The sequence below is a fragment of the Triturus cristatus genome, chromosome 11 (genome assembly GCF_964204655.1).
Source record: "Triturus cristatus chromosome 11, aTriCri1.1, whole genome shotgun sequence".
In the NCBI taxonomy this organism is placed as follows: domain Eukaryota; kingdom Metazoa; phylum Chordata; class Amphibia; order Caudata; family Salamandridae; genus Triturus; species Triturus cristatus.
Genome location: NC_140594.1, coordinates 643,781,699 through 643,798,643, shown reverse-complemented (window position 1 = coordinate 643,798,643; position 16,945 = coordinate 643,781,699). Strand labels below are relative to the sequence as shown.

Here is a 16,945-nt window from a genome sequence, read left to right as displayed (position 1 = left end):
GGTTTCAGAGTCAGAATTCTTTGTTATGGATAACTTAGTTCTGGTTTCTTGAGGGTTTTGTAATACATCAGGAAACTGTATCAGGTGTTTTTCAGCTCTCCCACCTTTTCAGGGCATCAAGATCTGTCTCACAACTCGGGATCCCAAAGAGTAATTTGTATGGGGGTGACCACCTAATGGTCCTCTGGGCAAATTATTTAGTTCTCTCTGAACCCTGTGAAGGCTAAGTAGCCAGGTCAACTATATCCACCACCCTAGCGATTAGGGTTTATGCGTACTGTTGCAGTGCTTTGCAATCCTGTTTCATTCTGGACAGAACGGTATGATTATATATTGGACTCCCAGAGCAGATGTAGTATCCGCGAATGCCTTACCGCCAAAAGCAGGACTATTACCTAACTGAAAGATATGAACTGCTCCCATTGTTACTAGGCACTGCAAGTCTGTTATAACTGCATGATCAGTAGCAGTCTTCTGTGGCCAAATTCAAAGTAATTTAGTGCATATACTGACTGCAACTAATATATATCTATATTGATTAACACTCAGGAGTGGGCCTACATGGTTGAAAAAACTACCCTAAAGGGTTAATCGGTCATAGTAAGAGGGGTCTGTGCTTGTCTTACAGTATTTGAGTGTTTTATTTGGTGACAAACACTGCACTGCAGCATATAATATTTTTGGTAAACTTTAGTAAGTTCAGCCGCCAATATAGTTGCTGTAGAATTGACACTGTAGCACTGATGCCAGCATGAACCAAATGTATTCCTTCTTGAGCTGCCCTAATTATATCTAATCTAGTTCGCTCATTAGGAATGTGTCTATCTCCTACCCAGGTATGAAAGCATAAGAACATTATCTTCAACAAAGATGTATAGATATTAAAAGAGGAAACTATCAGGAGGCTTTTCCCCTTTCAGTCAATTGCTTGCTATATTTGACAGTACAAGTCATAAAAGTGTACAATACATACATAAAATACAAACTATGATAAAACGTGATTAAAAAAAAGTTCATAAAAAATATAACATGGCATACCATTACTAAATATCATGTGATTAATAAAGTTGAATAAAAGGGGGTTTTAGGTTGGTAAAACAGCTACATCCACAATTTACTTGAGAAAGAACAGGAAGGTGGAAAAACAGTAACAGATCCCTGTGAGATACAAATGACATTTATACAGGAATAAAAACAACCACCACGCATACATTTACAGTAAAAAGCATAGACAATTTATGTGATAGTTACTTAAACAGTCTGGAAGATGTTTAATTGGCCAGAGTATTAGCTATCATTGCCTTTGCACACATGGCCCCTATTTTACCCAGAAATTTAGTAACAGCACATACATATTACTGGTTTGGATCTAAGCTGAGTATTCTAAGGGCTGCTTGATTACTACGTGTCTCCATCAGCCTACATATAGCTTTGATCGAAGAATGAATCTGAAGGAAGGTGGAGTGGGGAATGGCATTGTCAGTGCTTGAGTGCATGGTCTTAAATCAACCGAGAGTTTGTAACCAGTCTCTGTCACACACAAGCGTTCAAAACTTAACTTACTGTGGAAAACAGCACTAGGTAGTGAGGTCATTTTTCCTGTTTTTGACATTTAAAAACCTGTCAGTATTTGCATTCCGGAGGAGGCCTGGAGCAGGTAATGAACTTGTGAAGTGTTAGTGATCCGGGCTGGTAGCCGCTTTGTTTCCCCAAGTTCTTGCAGGGATGCTGCATTACTTCGTGAGCAGCTAGTCTGCTCCACAGAAACCTACCACCTAGCTGAGCTTTTCACACCTCCCCCAAAATGGCGCCACCACCAGGTGACCATAAAGGGGGAAGTGCGTCACCGCAACATCCTGTTCTTTTTTTTGCACGCAGTGTCTTCGTGCCTGGCTGAGCGGATGTGGTGAGTTTTCCCTTCCCTTTGTAAAAGATTTTTTTTTTTCAATGTTCGGCGGCCTGCTGTAGCGGCCGCCCTTTTTTATGTTATTTCTCCGTCCCTTGGTCGCTGGGGCTTCTGTTTGCCTTCCCTCCGTTTGCTCTGATTCCGCGGGTCCTCCGGAAGATTCGGTTGGACTGTGCGGAGGTTCTTCTGGTGGTGCCGGAATGGTCTTGTCAATCTTGGTTTCACCTGCTTCTGACCTTGTCTGTGTACCCCCATTGGAGGTTTCCCCTGTGTTCCTCCCATCTGCGGGCTCCTCTTCTCAGGGTTGCCTCCCTGCGCCGCCTCCGGCTGGGGGTTTGGCACTTGAAAGGTTGAGTTTGTTGGGTCAGGGTTGCTCGGTTGAGGTTGCCCAGTGCCTCCTGTTGACTCGGCACCCTTCCACCATGAGGTCCTATGACCGTTGTCATTGGAAGAATTTCTCTTCCTGGTGTCTTGGGAAGGGTCTCTCCTCTTCCTCCTGTGAGGGTGCTGGACTTCTTGCGGGATGGGTTCGTCTTGGGACTCGCTGTTTCGTCCTTCCGTGCACAGTGGGCTGCCATTCTTGCTTTTCGGTGTTCCTCTGTGTCCTCTGTCACCCCTTTGGTGACTCGCCTTTTGCGGAGCTTTTTGATTCAGCATCCTGTGTCTCACTCTCCTGTGCCTGCCTGGGATCTTCCCCTTGTTCTTAAGGCCTTGATGGGACCCCACTTCGAGCCTTTGGTCTCGGTGGAGCTCAAATTCCTTTCTGCCAAGGTTCTTTTCCTGGTGGCCATTACTTTGGGGAGGAGGGGCGGCGAGATTGGTGCCTTGATGGCTTCGTCTCCTTTTTTGCGTTTTTGCACGGACAAGGTCCTTCTCCGTCCCAGTCAGTTTTTTCTGCCCAAGGTGTTGTCCTCTTTCCACTGTCAGGAGGATTTTGTTCTCATTGTTTTCTTTCCGGATCCTGTATCCCCGGAGGAGTTGGTCCTCCATTCTTTGGATGTGCTGAGGGCTCTCCGCATTTACTTGGATCGGACCTCTGGTTTCCGTAAGGTTGATTAATTGTTTGTCACCTACGGCATGTCAGGGAGGGGACTTCGTCCGTCTTTGTCCACCTTGACTCGTTGGGTCAAGGGTGCTGTGGTTTCGGCATACGAGGCAGCCCGCTGTCCTCTCCCGTCTTCGGTGCAGGGTCATTCCACCAGGGGCGTTTCCTCCTCCTGCGCCATGTTTAAAGGGGCCTCCTTGCGAGACATTTGTAATGCTGCCACGTGGGCTTCTCCCCATACGTTTGTTTCCCATTATCGTCTGCATTTGTGGATGGCGGCCTCGGCTGCCTTTGGCTCACATGTGTTGTCTGCTGTACATGGTTTGTAATTTGGACTGCTTTCTGTTCATTAAATGGACCTGTTTATCACACTTTTTGGGTCTGTTTTCTTACAATCACCGTGTGCTTGGGTATGGGCTCACTTGTAAGGAATGGGACGGGAAGACAGGATGAGGAGGTAATGCCCGGTTACTCACTGGTAATATTCATTACTCCGAGTCCTGGTCTTCCGTCCCATTCCTGATTCCTTCCCTCCCTCCCTGTCTTGGGTTTTTTGGGTGATTGTCTGTTTTCGTTCTGGGTTTTCTTTGGTATTCTCAGGATGTTGCGGTGACGCACTTCCCCCTTTATGGTCACCTGATGGTGGCGCCATATTGGGGGAGGTGCGAAAAGCTCAGCTAGGTGGTAGGTTTCTGTGGAGCAGACTAGCTGCTCACTTGTAAGTAATGGGACGGGAAGACCAGGACTCGGAGTAATGAATATTACCGGTGAGTAACCGGACATTCCTCAGTCTATAACATGAGCTCTTGGGCCCCCTCTTGAGTTCATGTTCAGAGCTCTTTTCCTTCAAAAGATTTACGGCATTTGTCCTCAAGTGGAAATAAAGTAGCCTACTTATGGTGCTGCAGCCACCAGAAAAAAACAAAAGTTCTGTACTGTAGATACCAAAAAAAAAATGAATACGGACGATTTTATAGAAAGTTCTACTTAAGTACCATGTTGGTGATTTACAGAATATTAAATAGTTACCCAATGGCAGGTATTTTTTGCTTGGAAATGTGGCAATCTTAGCCCAGGTATTCAGAATGCGCTGCTCCGAGTCCTTACTCAGGCCATTCATATCCCAGACTTCAGGCTCCAGGCGCTCAATGTTGCTGCTCACTGTGCGCACACTCAGGGATACGAGTGTGCATTATCCCTGCGCCCCTAACTCCCATATTACTGGCATGTTACTGGCGTCCCAAGTCAGCCTACTAGCCATCGCAGTCACCCTGAGAACCACGCAGGAACTGCACATAGAGCAGGTTCCGCATCAAAAACCGCAGCTGGGGGATGCCATCTTAGGATGGTCAACTGAAGAGAGAAAGTTATAGCAAGTTAGCACTTGCATGAATCTACACAGACAGCATCGATCCAGCGCCCGGCAATGCAAACATTCAACCAACGAAAGACATGACATGCCAATTACATCACGTGATATGTATACTGACACAGACAAAGAACAAGTGATTACTTTTCTGAAGACATTACTGTCAATGCCCAGTGCGGGTAATTATAATCGTGTGCTTTATCATATGTGTTATCGTAATTTAAAATGTATGCTATTTTAGCAGTATCTTCTGATGAAATATGTTTTTTTTGATGTCTCAGTCACTTAAATTAGCAATATTGTATGATTGGTATGTGTAAAATAAAAATGCCAGATACACCTTTTCTTAGAGTTTCAAGCAAAAAATACATGCAGTGACAAAAAGGGCAGGGTGAATGCCAGGGGTAGAAGAAATAGTACCTGCATCAAAATGAACGAGCAATAATCAAGTGGAATTAATCTGTACTTGGTCAGTGCTCCTCAGATAGGTACGGAAGTGACGTGTCGGCTGCACTAACCAGTTAGGAGGTAGCAAAGAAGAGCGCCACAAGTCAACCTGTGGTAAGCAGCGGGCGGGATCAAAGTCCTTTATTGAAAACAATAGTCTTGCAAACGAGAGAGTGCGCTAGCACATGCGTACACAGGCCTAAAAAACAGTTGACAGACGCAAACATGTTGTCACTCAGCTTTTGTGGCACTACATTCACGTAATGAGGGTCATTCAGCAAAACGAACATTAAGTAAGCAGTGCCAGGAAAACCAATAGAAAATGAGGGCTGAACTTCTTCACATTGTCTCTGTGCTCTCCTCTAGGCTGGCCTAAGTTCTGACTGAAAAATATATACTAAAAAAAAAAAGAAATCACAAGAGATGATTGACTTAAACCCTGTTTTCTTTAAGTATGACTTTGTATTTTAATTAAGATACCTTTTTTTACTGACTTAGAACCGTTGAATACTCTGTCTGTTTTTATTTTTATGCATAGAAAGGTCTGGAAAATACTTTTTTAAGAGGTTCTCGAGGCTGTCAATCATGACTGCCAAACCAGTAGCTGTGCAGAGTGACACAGGTGTTAAACATGCATTAAATCTTTAAAACATATCTTGAGCAAGAAAGTATATAATTATAATGAAGGCCTATAACAACACACCTGTGACTTAATCAGACAATATATTGGTCATGAATATACTACAAAAAAATATCAAATACTAAGTTTTTTTACATCTAAAGTAGAAAAATATTTATTTGATATACAATAGGAATAATATTAAAAAAATGTTTTAAAGACTTTCCACTTAACTATTCGGATTGGTATTTTATAACGCATACAACAGATATTCATTTCGATAATGTAGAACAATTCATCATGATATTGATACAATTTGATATTGCTAACAACTAAACCTAATGTTAACAATTAGGCATAGTATTCTCTATGTACAATGATATGTATTCATGGGTAAATAGTAACCATACAACATAGTGCTGGAGGACTGAAAGATGTTACTACTACTACGTGTTTCGGCGAAATGCCTTCATCAGCAAGCCGTCAAAAGCATATCTGTTTGGAATCACTAATGTTGCCAATTCTAGATCAATTCCACGCTGGAGCCACACAGAAGATGGGTACTGGGGTGCTCACCACAAAAAGAATGATAGCCAGTGCCCTTAGGCACACAACATGGCGTAACAGGATAGCTCGTTTTATAATGGGTCAGCTTAAATCGGAAATGCAGCAGATTGAAAAGGTGCTAATTCAGTAAGTAGAAATGGGCACTTCCTAGCATAGGTAAGTCCTCAACGAGAAAAGATTTTTCTGATTAGGGTGAAACGCAAAAGTCTGGTTTAACCATTAGTTTCGTTAGTCAGCCTTATGCCTCGAGTGTGAGCAGCCCCGAGGAGTGGTCCAGCATCATGGCAGCACTTGCGCGTTAAACATGCATTGGCAATGCCAACAGGTCTGGCTTTAAATAAATGTTGTATGGATATGTGAAGCATTACAAATAAATAGCATGGGAATGGATATGTATTTTTGTTGAAGTAAAGAGCTGTAGAATAATATTGGTTAAGGTTAAATGGTCAGGTAACAGTTGAACTTTCAAGCTACACCTAAACATTTACATAGATTAATGACTGCTTGACTCCCACAAGTGCTGTTGCCAGAGAAAAACGCCATAAACGTCCTACTTATCTAAGAGACTTTAATAGCTTTACAATGTCGTGTGTGCCCCTAAAAGTTCAAGGTCAGGCAACTAGATAAATAAAATGACCACAGCTGGGTGGAGGGCAAGCACTTTTCTTGTGAAAGCACACACCTTCTGCCCAATCTAAAATGTTCTCCATGCTCCCAGCATGTTGTCAGAGCCAAAGCTCCTCTCTAGTCTTCCTCACATAATTGTCTGGTGACAGCTGCGCTGCGAAGCCAGACAATAACGAGCATGGCAATGCGATAGGTCTTGCATTACTTAAATTTCGAGCTATTGGCGTTGCTAATAATAATGCAACGCTAATAGCTCAAACTTTCAGTAATGCGAGAGCTACTGCAATACAAATGGATCGCAGCTCTCGCGCTTTCGCTTTAAACATCTTAAGCTAAAACGAGGGTACCACGATTTCTACAAAAGTGAAGAAATGGGAAAAAAAATCAAATTCTTTACTTTTGAAGCTATCGCGGCGTCCGTGCTTTAGCTTAAGATGTTTAAAGCTAAAACGCGGGTGCCGGGATTGTAACAAAAGTAAACAAATAGGAAAAAAATGTTGACCGCATGTTTTTTTCTTCTTCAATATGTTTACTTTTCTTACAATGCACCTACGCTTATGCTTTGAACATCTTAAACTGAAGCACAGGTGCCGCGATTGCTTCACAAGTAAAGAAATTGAAAATAATGCACATCGTTTTCTATTTCTTAAATTTTTTAAGCAATCGCAGCACCTGTGCTTTAGCTTAACATGTTTAAAGCTAAAGCATGGGTGCCGCCATTGTATGAGAAGTAAATAAACAGGAAAAAAAGGCATGCAGCCGCTTCGGAGATCACAATTACCCAAAAAAACCGAAGAAAAGCATGGCCGCCATAGTTATTGCTGAGATGTGATGCGCTGGTTAAATATATTTTTTTTTAAAGCGTTGCAGGGAGAGCGTCCTGCCTGGAGAATGACATTTAAGAAAATAGTGCTGGAGGCTATAATTACAAGGTACAGAGTAGCAACAGAGGATGTCCTCATTGGAGGTTACAAGAAGACAAAAGGCGGTACTAAAGAGGGACTACTAAGCCTATTGACCGATGAAAAGCCACCATTTACAAAGGACAGTTACAGGAGCCAATTAAAAAGATGGGCGGAAAGTGGACAGAGCTTCATGTCCATATTCTGAATACAAAAAGAACAATTGATGGACAGAATTTTGAACAATGTCAAACATTCACCCCAGTGTAGAAATAGTGGCCTAAATCCATTGTTTTTTTGGTCCCCATGCCATCCCAGTTTAAACCCAGCCATATGGAAATCAGTCTTGACCCTGCTCTCCATGGGAACATTCCAGCCCTAACTGCCAGGCCAGGTGCTCCCTAGACCAGAAACAAGCATCCTGGGACCGGTTGTTGGGTTTCACCCCTCATCAGCCAGGCTAGCTTGACTCCACTGGCTTGGAGAACACGGGACCCACGTCTGGGCATACCCGTCCCACTTCGGGTAACAAATGCAAAACGAACAATTGATGGACTTAATGATGAACAATGTCAAACATTCATCCCAGTACAGAGACCTGGGCCTAAATCCATCATTTTTTTGCTCCCCGTTCCATTACAGTTTAAACCCAACCATATGCAAACCAGTCTTGACCCTGCTCCCTATGGGAACAGTCCAGCCCGTACTGCCAGGCCAGGTCCTCCCTGGGCCGGAAACAGGCATCTTGGGACAGGTTTTAGGGTTTCACCCCTCATCAGCAAGGCTATCAATTGTTACCACAGCACTTTTTGCCCTAAGTGGGATGGGTGTGCCCAGACGTGGGTCCCTTACTTGCTGTGCCATTGGATTCAAGCTGGTCTGGCTGATGAGGGGTGTTACCCCGAAACCTGTCCCAGGATGCATGTTTCTGGTCCAGGGAGGACCTGGTTTGGCAGTTCTGGCTGGACTGTTCCCATGAGAAGCAGGGTCAAAACTGATTTGCATATGGCTTGGTCCAAACTGGGGTACTGTAGTGAGCAAAATAAATATGGATTTAACCCAGATCTCTTGACTGGGGGTGAATGTTTGATTTATTCGGTATTCCATCCATCATTTGTTGCAGCAGCACATATCCTGAATACAGCATGTCTCGAAGAGACCGCGCAAGCGCTGCCTAGAAAAGACCTAAAAAAAGATACGTGTTCCCAGCGATGCTTTGTACAGTTGCTGATGTAGACATGCTTGTGCTACAGTGCTCATTTTGTTTGAGTGAATCGTTACACGTGGCTTCTCGTGGCACTACAAATCATCAGGAATCCAAGCAATTCTGTGCTTTTATTGATTAAATAGATGTGAAAATACACTACTTACAACTTCATTTATTCCTAAAATAAAGTACATATGGCCAGATGCAAAAAAATAGCTAAAAACAGAATATGGATAAAGGCAGAACGAAATATCTTAAAAATAGTCATAAAACCAAGAGCCATGATGATAATGTATTTTTTTTACTTAGACAATATGAGTTTGAGAGACAGCTGAAGCAGTTTCTAATCAACTCCTAAAAGTACTGGAACAGATGCAGTACACATTACAGTAATCTTAGTAGAAGACCGAGCTGGGGACCTGATCAGGTCTATGATACCATACAAGAAAGGGAAATTAGCTGACTAAATGAATGGCAATATTGTTCTGTACTTAATATTTATGTATCCTACATTCTCTTGATTTTAACTTCGATTTACTGTAAGCCTCACTGTCTCTTGACTTTCTTTTCCCACCTGTTTAGATGATCCGTGCAGCTAACTATTCAGAGGTATCTCGAGGTCCTGAGGAACTGGAGCGCATGAGGGCCTGTGAGGGAGACTACGGAAAGCGATACACTACTCTGAGCCCCATCGGGAAGGGGGCCTTTGGTTTTGTATGGACAGCCAGACGTAAGGAGGATGAGAAGGAGGTACAAAGTTGCTTTAGGAGTACAGAAGGATTATATAATTCTGTCAGGATTGAATCCTTTCTTAGAGTCTTAGAACAGCAGAATGTTTTTTTCCAGTGATATTGGCGTCATCCTACCACACTTTACAAATGTAATCATGATCATCACCTTATCTGTCTCCTATCAAAATGTTTCTCCTGGGTGCAGTAAGTGACGGTGGTATAACAGGATGATGTGGTACAGGTATGATTTGATTGCCTATCTGCATTGACATTCATAGTGTATAATCTTTCCTTTTTACAGCCCTACCAGTGGAGGGAAAGTATTTGCTCTGTCTATTGCAAAATTTCAGATGCCATCTTTAGAAGTTAAGTTTTTCAGATTTTGCTGCATGGGAAATGGGACTTTGAATAATACTGACCCCTGAATGAACCTATTAAGAGTCACATTTTTTTCTTCTTCTCTTGTGGTCTGGCTTACTCGTGTAGGAGTATTCCAGTATTTTTTTTCCTTGATGCTATTTATTTATTTATTTATTTATAACATTTATAGAGCGCGGCTGTTACCCAAGGGTGTCCTGGCGCTGTGTGAGAATTACCAAAAAAGCTCAGCATTAAAGAGGAGAGTTATTCCTAAAGATTAGTCAGCCCTCTTAGATGTAGTGGGAGCTTATTCCAGGCTTTAGCTGCGTTCACCACAAAACTTCTGCCACCCCACGAGGCTTTATTTACCCGAGGTACACAAACTTGTTTAGCTGCCGCGGACCGGAGCAGTCTGGTGGGAGTGTACCATACTAGCCGCTCTTTTAAATACGCTGAACCTGTTCCGTGAATAGCCTTGTACACCAGGCACAAGGCCTTAAACTGGGTGCGTTTTCTAATTGGAAGCCAATGAAGCCTCCGTATCTCCTTGGAGACTGAAGCATACTTAGGGATGCCTGATATCAGCTTAACGGCGGTGTTCTGCAATAATTGCAATCTGCTCATTATTCCTTCCTGCATGTTAAGATATAGGCTGTTGCAGTAATCCAGTCTCGACATAGTGAGTGCTGTGACTACTGTTTGATGACACTCTATAGGAAGGAGCGGGAGAACTTTCTTGCAGGACCTTAAGGCAAAAGATGTGGCAGAAGACACTGAATTCACTTGACCGCTAGAACTAAGCTTGTGATCCACCCAAACTCCAAGATTTTTTACCTTTTTACTATTAGTGGGGAGCGGACCCATGGTGTCAGGCCACCACTCAGGGGTCCAAAACGTAGGGGCATTGCCAAAGCAGACCACCTCAGTCTTATTAGAGTTCAATTTAAGACAATTTCTGGCCATCCAGTTCCCAACAGCGCTCATACAGTCCCTGAAACGAATTGCCATACTTCGCTATTCGTTTGTTTGTAGAGAAACCACAATTTGTGTATCGTCAGCGTAAGAGGTCAGGCTGAACCCGAAAGACTGAATGAGCGGCGCCAGGGAAGAAACATATACATTAAACAAAGTGGGGCTTAAAGAGGACCCCTGTGGGACCCCACCAGGTAAAGAGAAGGATTCCGAAGAGAATTCCCCTACTGACACTGACTGACTTCGATTAGTGAGAAAGGACTTCAATAGTTTCCATGCGGATCCCTGAACTCCGATCTCCTGCAGCCGGTCCATCAACAAATTGTGGTGGACCGTATCAAAGGCTGCAGAGAGATCTAACATGATGAGAGCGGCCTTACCTCCATTATCTAAAATGGTTCGGATCTCTTCAGTGGATTTAAGAAGAGCCGATTCCGTACTATGGCCCCCTCTAAAGGTTTGCTGGGTTGGATCCAAAACTTGTGCCGCCTCAAGATACAAACTAAGTTGCGTATTTAGGTTTTTCTCCACAATTTTGGCCTGCAGCGGTAATCTGGAAATAGGCCTAAAGCTGTTGGGGTCTTTTATGTCTAAATTTGTTTTTTTTAAGAGAGGCAGAATAGAGGTTTCTTTCCATTCTAAAGGGAAGTATCCCTCCTTATACATAGTATTAAAAATGGGAGTAAGAACTCGTGAAATTGGTTCTGCCGCTAATTTAATTATGGATATCGGGCAAGGATCTGAGGGGGAACCAGATTTGATGCCTGTCATAAGATTAATAGTGTCATCGATTGTGAGCTCAAGAAATTGATCCAGACGGGCTTTATTTATTACTGTGGGATCATGCCCATTGTCCAGAGTTGTCTCAGATTTAACTTGAGAAAAGGAGGAGAAGATGACATTCACTTTATCGTAGAAGAAATTAGCAAGTTTGTCACAGAGTCCCTTACTAGGCGTGATAGTAATAGCTCCAGGATTAGCCAGATTAGTAACTGTATTAAATAGTTCCCTAGCTGAGTTTTTTTGCTTTGCTAATCTTCATGGAAGAAAGACGCCTTAGCATTGTGGATCAACTTTTTATACTTAGCAAGTCCATATTTATAATCCTCCTTGTCACAATCTAAATAGTTCTTTCGCCATTTTCTCTCAAGATGTTTGCAAATTAGCTTTTGATCCCTCAAATCCTGTGAATACCACGGGGCTGATGGTGCTTGTCTTGTAAACTGGCATATTTTACTCGGAGCTAGTTTTTGGCCTGCATCTTCTAGCCAGTTTGAGTAAAATCGTGTGGCCTTGTCCAGATTGTTAGGAGGCAAAACTAAGGTATCATTGAGGAGCCCAATGAGATCTCCAGCTGATACCTTGTTCCAGGCTCTTATCAATTTTTTTCCGTAGGTTTTTGAACCAGTCACTCAGGAGTGGTAAGATTGAAAAGGACCGCCTTATGATCAGACCAGAGTAAAGGAAGAATAGACAAAACCTGCAATTGTGGATTATTTGAAAAGATACCATCAAGTGTATGTCCTGCCTGATGGGTCGCACCCGATGCTATAGATAGGGGATTGGACAACATGGTCCCTAGAGCTGCATTTCAACACAGTTCAGACCAATCAAGTTAACCTTGGTTGAGACAGCATAGAAAAACATAAACAATTCGAACACTCACCATTTAAAATGCCATATCCTCTTTAGATGTACTGAATTTCTTAATTTTCAAATTTATGAAAAATAGTGAATAGATAATCTTGTCTGTTCGAGGCATGTGAGCTGTAGATCACATGCTTTTCATACTCCTGCTATCTAGTGTTGGGTCCGGATGTTTGCAAGTTGTTTTTGTTCGAAGAAGTCTTTCCAGTCATGAGGTAGGTGACTCCTCCTTTCGGTGATAGTGCGCATGGGCATCGACTTCATTGTTAGATTGTTTTTTTCCGCCTTCTGGTTCGGACGGGTATTGCTGCGCTCTGCTTCTGAATAGATCCTCGGGTTCCCCCTCGGTGCGTACTTCTCTCTACCTTGACGGTATTGTTCTTGAATGCACTTCTCTCTCCGCGGTTCGAATAAAAACTCAAGACTTCAACATTTCGAAGATCTGCGGGGGCCTTCCGGCCCATCCACGTCCGTTCGGCTCCTCGTCGATGGAACGGACTCAATTTAAATTCTGTCCTCTGTGCCACGCAAAATATCCCCGCACAGACTCATCAGGTGTGTAATTTGTGCTTGTCCTTCGGGCACAAAAAGGAAAGAATGCAACGCTTGCCGAACATTCAGAACAAAGAAAACTATTTGTGATCGTCGGGCTTGATGTTGAGAGATGCAGCGGCAGCGGTTGAAGGTCACACCAGATCTCTTCGGCGAAGACTCCGAACAACAAGAGGTATCAGCGGCAGAAGAAGAGCTGGCTTCGGCTACGTGTGACTCCGGTTCAGAATTACAGATCGACCTCGAAGACGATGATGTGCCGCAGGGACAAGGGGATGTGAGTACCAAAGACACCTTCTCCCCCCTCCCACCGTCCCTAAAAAATCTAAGGCTTTGGCACCACCTCTGCCTCAAGGCCAAGGTCGGCACCGAGAAGAGGTTTCTCACGCTCCGCCTTCTGGCTCGGCACCAAAACACTCTGAAAAGCCTTCCGGCTCTGGAGCGAGTCAGCCAAAGCCTACTTCCGAGCCGAAACCTTCGAGCTCCAAACCCAAGATCGGTTCCGAACCAAAACCTTCGGATCCGAACCCTTTGACACAGAAATCCAAGAAGCCCTCGGAGTCTAAACGCTTAGCACCAAAAAGACTTTCCGGCTCGGTTCCAAAAGCTTTGATGCCGAAAAGCAAAGACTTGCCTGCAACACAACCAGATCCAAATAAAGACACTGTACCTATTAAATTGGATCCAAAACAGGAAAAACTGTATATTCATCCTGATACAAGACACATTCATGCTAAACCACCATCTAAGGACAAGCTTTCTGATGATGATAGCCCAAACTAAATTCCTTTGAAGAGGAAAAGTGTAGGCACTAGTCCATTCCATACATTTCCATCTCCTCCTCCTCCCTCTCCACCACAGATTTATCCATTAAATATTACACCTAGTCAGTCTCCTCCACCTCAACTTGATACAGGTGACACTGACGATGATGATGCACAACTACCAGATCCTTGGACAGATTACAATACTGATCCGCCACAAGATACAGACACAGATCTTTATCCTGCCAGGCCATCTCCATCTGATGACAACCTGTCATACCAGCTGCTTATTGCCAGGTCAGCAGAATACCATGGGGTGGAGCTACATAAAGGATCTTTAGAGGAAGATTTTCTCTTCGACCTTCTAGGAACACACACATCTAATCAAACACTCCCTATGCTCAAGGGTATGTTAAGGCACACAGATTATATTTTTAAAGACCCTGGCCATGCTAAAATTCTTACTCTTAGAGTAGACAAAAAATATAAATCTTCCCCCACAGATCCTATTTTTATAAAGGGTCAGTTACCACTTGACTCTTTAGTGGTATCAAATGCCAGAAAGAGAGCTAATTTTCAAGCATCTGGGAATGCCCCTCCCCCAGATAAACAGTTGAAGCTTATTGATGCTTCGGGCAAACGTGTAGCCGTGCAAGCAGCTAATCAATGGCTTTTTCCTAATACGCAGGGTTTACTAGCAAGGTATGATAGAGCCCACTGGGACGAAATGAAACAATGACTTCAGTTTCTCCCAGATGAGTATAAGGCAAAAGCTCAGGACTTAGTCCAAGAAGGGAAATTAATTTCCAATGCTTCTATCAGATGCGCTCTAGATGCAGCTGACACCGCAGCTAGAGAAGTGAATACTAGCATCTTACTGAGACGTCCTGCTTGGTTACGGATTTTAGGATTCAAGCCTGAAGTCCAACAATCCATACTGAATATACCTTTTGATAAAAAAACACCTTTTTGGCCCTGAAGTCGATTTAGCGCTGGAAAAAATGAAAAAGGACACTGATTGCAAAATCGATGGGCGCGCTACAATGTCCATCAAATATAGGTTCCTTTCTACGCTCTTTTTATAGGGGAGGGTCCAAGTCTACAGGCACTGACCAGAACACTTCCTAGAACAAAGACAATTCCCAATCCTCCTTTCCAAAAGGATTTTTCTGAGGGGGTTATAGGGGAAATAATCCCAAGGGCAGAGATAAAAAAAACACCACATCTCGCACTTCCCCTTCCTCAAGCAAACAGTGACTTCCCAACACTTCCCACTGACTATTCCACACCTGTGGGCGGGAGACTTCAAAACTTTTTTCCCATTTGGAAATCAATACCAACCGACAAATGGGTGCTTGGAATTATCCAACATGGCTACTGCCTGGAGGTTACCAGCAATCCTCCAAACATTCCTCCTTGATCACACAAAATGTCACCAGACCACCAGCACTTGCTTCAGCAAGAAGTGCACTCTTTATTACTCAAAGGGGCTATAGAACAAGTCCCAATTCAGTACCTAGGGTCAGGGGTTTATTCCCTTTACTTTCTGATTCCCAAAAAGGACAGCTCTTTGAGACCTATTCTAGATCTCAGAGAGTTAAACAAATACATTTTGTTAGAGAACTATCACATGGTCACTCTTCAACAAGTACTTCCCCTGTTGCAGCAGGGGGACTTTATGTCTACGCTAGATCTAAAGGATGCCTACTTTCATATTCCAATTCATTCCGCTCATTGCAAATACCTCAGATTTGTGATAGCAGACAAACATTACCAGTTCAAGGTACTTTCATTTGGCCTCACCACAGTCCCCAGAGTGTTCACTAAGGGCCATATGTATGAAGCCAATTTGCGATCGCAAACGCTGAAATTCGCAGAATTTCAGCGTTTGCGATCGCAAATCAGCAGTGTGCAATGTATCACACTGAAACCCCGTAGCAAAATAAGGAATCGCAAAATTTGCGATTTCCTATTTTGCAATTGCATTTAAGGAATGCAATGTAAGAAGCACAAAACGATTTGGCCTTAAGGAATCGCAAATTACCACCAACTTCAAGTTGGTGGTAAATTGCGATTTCACTTAAAAATTCACTATTTTGCATTTTGTGGCCATGTGGCCCAAATACATGCCCTTAGGGCATGTATGAGTGCCACATGTGCACACATGCACTTTTCAGGGGTGCAACAGGGTGTCCTTTTGACTGGCACCCTTGAAATTGCATTCTCAATTTGCGATTCTCTAATTGGTAATCGCAAATTGAGAATGTCTTCCCATTCATTATTTGCTAATCCTACATACATAGCGTTTTGCAATTCTCAAATAGCGATTCGCAAAAAATCATTATTTGAGAATCGAAAAAGAACATTTTATTACATATGGCCCTGTAAGTCTCGCTGTAGTAGCCGCTTATCTCAGAAGACAAGGTATACATGTCTTCCCTTACCTGGATGACTGGCTTATCAAAGCAAGCATTTACCATACCTGTATACTACATACTCCGACAACAGTACATCTGCTTCATCAGTTGGGTTTCATAATAAATGCACAGAAATCTCACCTGTGTCCGGCACAGGTGCATTCTTATCTAGGAGCTTCCTTCAGTACTCTGCCAGCTCTAGCAACTCTCAATGTATCCAAGATTCATAATATTCAGGCCACTATATAACAGCTTCAACCCAATCAATGATTACCAGCCAGTCTTCATGCAACTGTTGGGAATGATGGCATCCTGCATTGCAATCGTACCTCATGCAAGGCTTCACATGTGTCCTCTGCATGAATGTCTAGCACGTCAGTGGAATCACTCGCAGGGTCTTTTAACCGATCTAGTGTTTGTAGACAGCCGCACCCATCGCTCACTGCAGTGGTGGAACCCTCAAAACTTAGGAACGGGGCGGCTCTTCATAGACCTGATTCCACAGATTGTATTGACAGCAGACGCATCTCTAATTGGTTGGGGTGCTCATCTTCAACATCACATGGTATAAGGGCTGTGGTCAGACAGTCACAAACGTCTCCACATCAACTACCTAGAACTGCTAGCAGTGTTTCTAGCACGCAAAGCTTTTCTCACCCAACTTCTAGGCAAGCCTGTCTTAGTCTGCACAGACAACATGACAGCAATGTACTACCTACATAAACAGGGAGGGACACACACTCTCCAGCTCTCGCGCCTTGCGCAAAGCATTTGGGAGATTCACCACAAAATATATCTCCTAGCAGAACACCT

At 43.4% G+C, this 16,945-nt stretch overlaps 1 protein-coding gene across 2 annotated transcripts in view; it reads left to right on the top strand.

Moving 5' to 3' along the window:
- The window catches only part of PASK (PAS domain containing serine/threonine kinase), a 1,318,755-nt gene that overhangs the window by 943,885 nt on the left and 357,925 nt on the right, over nucleotides 1-16,945 (top strand). For both annotated transcript variants that reach the window (XM_085634144.1, XM_085634145.1), the window contains exon 12: nucleotides 9,272-9,439. In XM_085634144.1, the coding sequence (XP_085490270.1) occupies nucleotides 9,272-9,439 (168 nt within the window). The remainder of the gene's footprint in view (nucleotides 1-9,271; nucleotides 9,440-16,945) is intronic.